Raw genomic sequence first — 9368 nt, forward strand, 5'->3', positions numbered from 1 at the left:
CTTAGCTTTTAAATGCCAAAAGGACGCTTGCGGGAACTCTTCACCCACGTATAGCTAGAATTTTTTTTTTTTTTTTTTGGGGGGGGGGGGGGGGTCCCTGAAATCGTAATTAGATTATAAGAAAGAAGACGATTCGTTGTATTTTGTTCTCGACTCTTAATCCTTGTCTGAATTTTCAAAAATGTTTCTTTGTCTGCTCCTTTTTCTTCATATACGTCCTCTTCCTTTTTTCTCTCTTCTCTCTCAGTCTCTCTCTCTCTCTCTCTCTCTCTCTCTTTTGGCCGGCGGGTTTTTTTTTTGGGGGGGGGGGAGGCGACTGCCCCACCGCCCCCTGGTTACGGGCCTGGATATGGATCTCTTCTACTTTTGGAGTCTTCGTTTATCTTGTTCACAACGTTCATTTTTATGTAAGTCATATTTTAAATTACGTAATTTCCAGGAAAAGTGGAATTGGACTCCCTGGTAATTACCAAAGGGGAGACTCGATATAATGCATAATCCCTGGAATTTAAGTTGACATTAATTAAAAACAAAGGTTTGGAAATGTTTTTCGAACTCTCCATCCCCGGGCTCCATCCCTGTGAGATATCATTTTGGAAAAATGAGGAGGCATGTTTTCATGTGGTTAGTCTATTATGGCGAACGTGTAAACCTTTCGAGTCCCTTTTCTTCATTTCACACACAGCATGCAATGTCCGCTTGAGCTGCCCCTCCGAGCGCGCGCTCATCATGCTACGGACGTACGTACGGTACCCATGCATACTGTGAGGACTTTTCAGAGACCTGTAAAACGTGTTCGATAGGTGTTTCGTAGCGTGTTATGATGGAAAGCAGGCCCGTGAAGAAGAGACTAATGCTGGCCAGATATAATGCAGATTTGTATTTTTAAGACATAATTAACATCTAATGGTAATTATATTATTCATTTGAAACATATTAATGATACTGGTAGATCTGTTTATCGTTTTTCTGAAAGAGAAATGTATGCACGATTATTTGTCACAGTCCCATCTATTCCAATTTATGTTTGTCGTGCATGGTGATGATGGGGATGGAGTTTTTTTTTTTCTTTGGCGGTTTGGGTTAACACTGGTTAAGTCTACCTCCTTCACAGTTGAAGATTCTGATGAGTGTGTGTGTGTGCTTACAAGAGCCAGGTGAAGGTGCAACGCTATTCGTAAACGGACGTGCTCGGACTCTGACTTCGGAGCAATCTTCTGGCATCCTCCGCTCTTTCGAACATCAGCAGCTACCAGTAGGGTGTCTGATCGCACACTCAGTTTTGTGTACTAAAATCCTTGAGTTACATGGTATCACTGTAGACCATTCGATTCTTAACAGCAGGTGATCCGAAGTGTTCAGAGGTGTGTCGGTGCCAATGGTGAGATCAGCAAACTGGTGGAGTGATGAATTAAAGAGAAGGTTGAGTTCTTCTGGGAAGAGGTGAAAAATAATTCGTGAGCATTACTCATTCTTATTATGCAAGTGTGGAAGAACATCAGTTAAGACATGTTCCCTGAAAAGCATGGCTCTTCAAATGCCTTCATATTCTAAATATGCATGTCACATCGTAAAAATCGGGGGGCCGGCTTTTTACGCCACGTGTTTGTGTAGTCCCATATACATCTTTCTGTGCAAGCGTTTGTAACTTTACCAAGACTTGGCCAAATTTCTTATCATTTAGATGATTCCAAAACCTTGCAATACACACACATTCTTATATGCTAGATGATCAACGGGTCATTCCATGTCAAATCACCCAAAAAATCTGAAAATCTTAACCCGACCATTTTTGATTTTGATGAAACTTAGTGTACTTGTTGAGTGTGATCTCACAGCACCAAATCCAGGGGGGTAATTATCCTAGAACTGACTCAGAGGCCTAAAGCCATACATCCTGTTAACCCTTTAGGCCTATATGAACTTCTCATTTTATTTCTATTCAAGTACTGCTGACATTTAGAATGGATATGCATATAACAAAAAAGCATGTGGAAGATGTATGTTGTATTGTGCATAGTGCATGTATTGTATACATTATAATAGGGTTTATTGTGAATATCTGTAAGTATCGATACTTTCAATCCTTATTGCTCCTAAACAAAAAATATTATATCTCTGAAACTTGTATATGTTTTAGTGAACATGTCAGAGATTACATTTCATGAAAAATATTGTCAAGGTCACGCAATCCACAAGGTCAATTTTAAGGTCAAATCTTAGGTCAAGAGGTCAAAGTACCCCAACATGTACGAATTTTCAAAATGGCCGCAGATTTGGAATCCTTATTGAATACCCTTTCCAACAATACAATTTTTGTGAAGATTGACCCATTAGGTCCCGAAATACAAGGGTTCAAAGTTAGGCCCGCCACCCCCATTTTTGAAAAAATCTCAAAATTTGGTGGGCCGTATCTCCCAAACCCCTCACCCGATTGACCTAAAATTTGGGATTTGGTGCTGTGAGATCACACTCAACAAGTACACTAAGTTTCATCAAAATAAAAAATGGTCGGGTTAAAACCATTGGGTGATTTGATATAGAATGACCCCAACCTTTTCTGGTCGGTTCCACACCGTTTCTTTCATAATGCAATCGCATGGCCACAACTCAACTTCATCTTTAAGCGTAGGAAGCCATCTATAAAAAAAACGATGCGCGTCTTTGCTTTGCACCATCATCCGATCTGCAAGGCTCTCCTGGTATTCTACAAGATCAGTTTGGCTGACGCCTGATGGTAGGTAGCAGTTTATGGCCAGGATGCACTGTTTTGACTGTTGAAGGTGTATTGGAAGTCAAACTATGTTGATCCTGATAATAGAGTGGCAGGGGATTTCACAGTAGCTGGCAACCAGCGTTTGACGGAGTAGTGTTGCTACCCCTCCTTTTCCTCGTCCTGCTCCTGCTCGTATGGCATTGGTATAGCTGATGCAATCTGCTGCTTTAGCTGTTACTAAGTGTTGGCTGCTATTGTTATTCAGCAACTGTAGTCTGTTTGTATTAAGCCAGTGTTCTTGAATAAAGAGGATATCAGTCTTGCTTACTGGCAACTTGATGGGCATATCTCAGGTTGGACTGTATTCCGCGTACACTCAGTGTCCCTTATAAAATATTTGTTGTTTTTATGCGGTTGTTAGTAGGATGAGGCTTGATTGAACAAGGTCTATAATGTAGTGGTGGTTGGTTGCTACCATTCTGTTTTATGGTGCGATTGCTCTTTGCTTCTGTTGCTGAAAAGAGCTGGAGTGTGTACATGAGTGAGTAATATGCTGAACCGAGAAGGGCTATGTGAGCAGTTGTTGAGACTCAGCCTGCATGAAAACCTGGCACGGGAGTCTGAGTTTTAGTTTGAAGTTAATCTTGTTATCGTCATCAAATATCAGCAAAAGTAGCAAGGGCAAGATCTTCTTTGCAAAAATCCACTTTATTTTTTATATCTAGTAAATTAAAGACAAAGTTGATATAATTGAAATGGGCAAACTAGTAGACTCCACATTGAAAAAGAGCCTCCAAGATGCAAGAATTAAGAATTGGTAAGAATAACTCCATTATGAGTATGATGAGACATTTTGCTCCAGACGGCTCAATTTCTTTGTCGCTGGATTACGTTCAAAATTAGAAAAGGGGTGTATCGCGCGCTAATGCAGTAATGAGCAAACCCAAATTTGAAAATATGAAATCACAGCGCTACGGACTTGATTCTTGAATATTATACTTGAAATGTTCTTAATAATCTTATCTTCTCCCATAATTCCACTCTTTGCAGTGGTAGACTAATCATCCGTGATCATGGAGATGGATAGCGCAGACCTTATGAGCAGTCTTCAACTGCACAATGACTTCTTCAAGAGTATGACTGATCTGATACCTGCTAGGTATTACTTTGAGCAAGAAATCAAGCAAGGCCCGGCAGGCACCGGCAAGTTCCACCACAATGCAAAAGGTGAGTACACAAATAATTAAAGCCTGTCTGCACTAGTTTGGCCAGGGGGGTTAGACCTCCCTGCAAGGTCACTGACAGGTGGTTATCTCATCGAATCAGCTCTCGATTAGCATAGAAAAGGCATTGTTTGCTATATAGAGGGCGCAAGTAGCTGTAAGTAGTGCAGTGGGGCTTTAATGTTTGTGAGTGTAAGCGAAGATGCACTGCACAAGTCACAATTGGATAATAAACAAGACTTTTTGGGTTAAATACAGGTGACTGGTTGAGTGCAGCGCTATCAAAGTTTTTCCTTCATTATTCCATCTGCTTATCTTTTCTCTTAAAGAGAAGGTTGAGTTCTGGGAAGAGGTGAAAAATAATTTGTGAGCGTTATCATTCTTATTATGCAAGTGTGGAAGAACATCAGATAAGACATGTTCCCTGAAAAGCATGGCTCTTCGAATGCCTTCATATTCGAAATATGTCATGTAACATGTAAACTCGGGGGGTAGGATTTTTACGCCACGTGTTTGTGTAGTCCCATATACATCTTTCTGTGTACAGTGTTTGTAACTTACCAAGACTCGGCCAAATTTCTTATCATTTTGATGATTCCAGAACCTTGCAACACACACAGATTCTTATATGCTAGATGATCAACCTTTTCTGGTCGATTCCACACCGTTTCTTTTACAATGCAATCGCATGACCAGAACTCAACTTCATCTTTAAACATGATTGGAAAAGATAATAAAATAAAACTGTTCTTGCCCATGCAGTTAGGCATACAATACTGGAAGGTTTTCTGAATGAAATGAACACCTTTCAGATTTTTGAAATGAACTTGCCGTATTGCGATTCTTTTTCATATTAGACTACACACCATACATTATAGTCCATCCTTTGAAATATAGCTTTTCAAGTTACAGCCCCAGGAGAACGCTCTATGACGTTGGATCACATTAAAACCTGTATATTATATTCCTGCAGAGAAAGCTCCCAAACAGCAACTCAAGGACAAGTCTAAGAAGAAGACCAGCAACAAACGACAGCGCTTGGACCCCGACAAGCAGCGCAGTGTGACCCAGATCCAGGAGGGGATGGACAAAGGTCAGATCTCGGGGAAAGACGGGGTGGCGACCTCTAGCCGGTTGTGGAGAGAGAAGTCGGAGGACGAGTCCGAGAGCGACGCCGTGGGAACGGGACTAGAAGACCTTTCTGATGACAGTGGTACGAATGCGATAAATTTGTTAGCAAATGTATACCTTGTATTTCCTCTGAGACATGCTTTTAAGCCATTCACTCCTGAAGTGTTCCATTCCCATAGGCTTTTATACAGGAACCTGGGAGGTGTTTTCCTAAAGCTGTGCGTAAAGTTACGAATGACTTTACAAATGATTTGAATATGAAGAGCCAAATGGGATGTCCAAAGTTTTTCCTGACATTTCAAACAAAGTGTTGACTGTATTTCCCATAATCTCAATTAAATTGTAGCCAAAAATACACTTTGCATTAAAATGTTTTGTTAATAAGGATAAGGTTAATCTTCATCTGCATATTTCAACTTTAGCTTATGCAATTAAAAGGAGTTGAGAATCCCATTTAGCTCTTCATATTCAAGTCATTTGTAAAGTCATGGGTAACTTTATGCTCAGTTTTATAAAACATCCCCCCGGTGGCTCCTGTTGTCAGTGGTTTAAATTTTCTGGAGAAGGTAAAACAGAAAGTTTACCAAATGTTAACACTCAAGTTACACACGAGATCTGCCTCTGAGCATTATCTATAACGTTATGAAGTGATACTTGTTACTATTACACGTTGATAATAAATTGTATCTCAAAATCATGGTAAATATTCACTGTTTATCCCTGTGTATGTGAACAAGCCCTAAACATTCCAATAAAATAATCTGGGACATGTTCTTAATGCAAGGGGATGTTACATGTAATATCATTATGCCTTGTATTGGGGTGTTGAAAAGTTAAAGTCAGGGGGCGTGATGGCTCAGTGGTAGAGCAGTGGTCTCGTAACTGGGAGGTCCCATGTTAGAAACCAAGTTGAGGCACTAGTGCCCTTTGGTATTGATCCTCATTACCAAGACCCTCAGAGAGGAATTAAAGCCATTGGTTCCCTGGTTGCTTTCTTACATGCATATACATACTTTATTACATGTAGCAGTCGGGAAAAAGAAAAGAAAAAGTGTATTGTACTTAATGTTGTAGCTCATAAATGCAATTTTGGAAGATCTGTCTCGAAAAATAAGGTTATAACTTTGAGGGAAAGGTAAATATGCCGTTGATCAGAAATATAATATGATAAATAATGTATATTAATGTTTATGCTTTATATTAGGTGCTGAAGATGACTCAAAATCACCAGCTGTCTCGTCGCGGATAAAACCCATGAGTGTTGAATCTGTTTCAAGTGGTGCCACTATCGATGAACTCAGAGAAAAGGTTCAAAAGAGAATCGAAGAACTTCGAACAAAACGAAAAGCCAGGGCTCCACTGATGGAGGATATGGTACCTAAGAAAATTGCTCGGAAAGAAGCGGAAAAGGAGAAGAAGAAGAAAGCAGAAGCTTATAAAGCAATTAAAGCTTCTAAAGCACAGTTAGAAGTTTCAGAGAAAGCCAAACAGAAACAGATGGTTAATGGAGACATTCACAATGACAGTGATGATTCTGGCGATGACGGTACCACCCCTCAAAGAACTAAAAAGAGCGACAAGAAATCCGCCAAGGGTGGAAAAGGGGGGCAGAAAGTGGCCGGCGGGGACGACGAAGCGGCCGTGCGGTTCAGTCAGTTTGACTTTGCAGAGAGCGAGCGGGAGCAGCCGAAGAAGAAGAAGAGGAAGAAGTTGACGGAGCCGAGGAGTAACAAGGACTTTGGTCGGCTCCTGAAGAAGGCGGAGCTGAAGGAGCAGAAGATGGCGGAGATGAAGGAGAAGGATCCAGACAAAGCCCAGGAGGTGGAGACGGAGGGCAAGTGGCAGACGGTCATCGATAAAGCTCAGGGAATCAAGGTCAGTGCTTCTTAATAATAATAATAATAATAATAATAATAGGCATTTATTTAGCGCCGTCTATCAAGACAATTCTATTCCGAGGCGCACAAGAAAAATAGAAAGATTAAAAGAGTTTGGATGAGTGTCATATAGTGCCAGGTACAGTGCCAGGTACAGGCATTGTTAAAAAAGATGAGATTTCAGCTTGGATTTAAAGGTCTCTCAATGGTAAATTATTCCAAAGTGAAAGTGCTGCAGCTGAAAAAGCTCTTTCACTACAGGCTACTCTCGTCTTGGGGATCTTAAGAAGATGCTGGTGTGATGATCTTAGACTACGAGCTGGTGTATAAGGCATAACAAGGTCTTGGATTTATGTGTAGACAAAACTTGATACTTTGTCTTCTCCAAGCTCTAGAAGGGCTTGCAATGCAATCATCATAAATGGCTTGTTTAATACTGTAAACGCTGTTATTTTTGAGTGATTCATTTTTTTTGAGCGAGCCCGAAACAAATTTGCGTTGCACTCAATTCAGCCCGTTCAAAACGTGCATAAGAAGTCATGTTTATATTGTGGCGAGTTAACAAATTTTTGCTTTCTGATCTTATCGCGAAATCCGCGAAAAATTTATTGTACCGTGAATGTTTCAGCATCTACAGTATTCCATACAGCTTGTTATTTCATATAGTACATACCTCGTTTATACTTGCAGTTGTAATTAGTTCGGTGATCTAATCTAGTGTTTATATAACTTTTATGTATAGCATTTTGAGAACCCGAAAACCAAACTGTTGTGGAGTACCTCAAAGGCTCATATCAGTTAATAAACTTAATATATCATATCCAGGTCTTGTGCAGGTTTAGGGACATGTCTGACATTCTCTGGAAATGTCCTTCTGTAACATTTTGAATTGACTAGAGCTCTGTCTTATAAAGAGTCAATATTAATCGCAACTATGTTCATAAGAGATAGGCGACCGCAAACTTACGATTGATTGAAGGACTTCAATTGCAACTCTTTATAAGACGAGGCCCAGACATAAAACGGCACTATTAAAGGGATCCGGTAACTTTGTCTCAGATTCTGAAACAAAATCCTGGATTTAGCTCATGCTGCAATAATAATTATAAACCTTAAGGTCAGTCAGTAACCCCATGACTTTTACAAGCTGATCGCCTGTCTGATTATCAAGATATCTATGATTGGAATTAAAAAATTTAGAATTTGTTTTCTTAACGTTTTTTTTAACACTACAGTCTATTGGGGAAAATGTGTATGGTAAAACCGGTCACTCAAAGGTTTTTACTTTTTTGAGGCACTTGTTGATAATTTTGAAGTGCAATTTGTTTAGGGCTTTAATATTACACCATATCACAGATACTGATAACACGTAGGGCCATGCATCTCAGATTTAACATTGTTAAACGATGCCTTTAAATTAGGATTGCTCTGTCTGTCTCCCCTACAGGTCAAGGACGATGTGGAGCTCTTGAAGAAGTCGATCAAGCGGAAGGAGCAGCGCAAGAAGGCGAGCAAGAAGCAGTGGGACGAGCGCAAGGCCAAGCTGGAGGAGAAGATGAAGCACAAGGACGCCAAGAAGAGGACCAACATCAAGGCCAAGACGGACGGCCGCAAGGCCAAGAAGGTCAAGCGGTTACAGCAGAAGGGCAAGCTCCTCCTGCAAGACTGAGGATGAGACGGAGAAGTGCCTCTCAGAGTCGGAGGGACGGACACCAGGGGGCGTTTCACAAAACTTGCTTGCTCTAGTGAACATAGGACATGCAAAAGGGTATTATTGAACAATCCTGGTGTCTGAACACACCCTCAATGTCTAATTAGACTGATACCTTCCACATGAGTTCCCCAGAAAGTCACGTTGAGCTTTGCCCAAAAACTTGATCCACTACGGTAGTCCTTGAGTGTCTGTCCAGAATATCAAAAAAAATTCATATGAACCCCAGAGGGGCAAAGTTGGCACATACATAAAATTCCAATTTCGAGGAAAACGTGTTTAAAGTATTGTTAGAGAGAAATCTGCAAGACAACGGTCAATCTGCAAGAATCTTCAGCAGTGAAGGAGGCAGATTATTTTGAAGAAGAAGAAGAATTAATGGCACAAGAGTACATTCCTAATAATGTTAATGAAATCAGATGATGCACTGACCCGATATATATTAGTACAGTAAATCTGTATACAAAGACCACCAGTCTACAAAGACCACATTTTTTGTTTCCCTTGAAAATGTTTTCTCATTGGATCATGTACTATGGGAACCTGTACATAAAGACCACCTGCCTATAAGGACCACTTTTCTTGTCTCCCTTGGGTGGTCTTTATAGACAGGTTTCACGGTATAATTATGTGCATCACATTTTTCGACCAGAGGCTTGTATATAGACGGTACAGGGAAATGGCTGGAGAATGTTGGATTCACTAGATAT

The 9368-nt window shown here is 40.4% G+C and overlaps 1 protein-coding gene across 1 annotated transcript; it reads left to right on the forward strand.

Annotated features, from left to right (window-relative positions):
- The first annotated feature begins 768 nt into the window (after positions 1–768).
- LOC574931 (surfeit locus protein 6 homolog) lies at positions 769–8973 on the forward strand. The gene is made up of 5 exons (XM_003724207.3): positions 769–909; positions 3767–3943; positions 4913–5152; positions 6275–6945; positions 8395–8973. Exons 2-5 carry the CDS (start codon positions 3790–3792, stop codon positions 8614–8616), a joined length of 1287 nt encoding a protein of 428 aa, XP_003724255.2. The 5' UTR covers positions 769–909; positions 3767–3789; the 3' UTR covers positions 8617–8973.
- Positions 8974–9368: the final 395 nt, after the last annotated feature.

Source organism: Strongylocentrotus purpuratus, unplaced genomic scaffold (genome assembly GCF_000002235.5).
Source record: "Strongylocentrotus purpuratus isolate Spur 01 unplaced genomic scaffold, Spur_5.0 spur5_scaffold_4, whole genome shotgun sequence".
Taxonomy (NCBI): domain Eukaryota; kingdom Metazoa; phylum Echinodermata; class Echinoidea; order Camarodonta; family Strongylocentrotidae; genus Strongylocentrotus; species Strongylocentrotus purpuratus.

Coding starts and splice junctions, on each gene's coding strand:
- LOC574931 (XM_003724207.3), top strand. CDS start 3,790: ATGGAGATGGATAGCGCAGACCTTATGAGCAGTCTTCAACTGCACAAT. Junction 3,944..4,912: donor GTTCCACCACAATGCAAAAG/GTGAGTACACAA, acceptor ATATTCCTGCAG/AGAAAGCTCCCAAACAGCAA. Junction 6,946..8,394: donor ATAAAGCTCAGGGAATCAAG/GTCAGTGCTTCT, acceptor TCTCCCCTACAG/GTCAAGGACGATGTGGAGCT.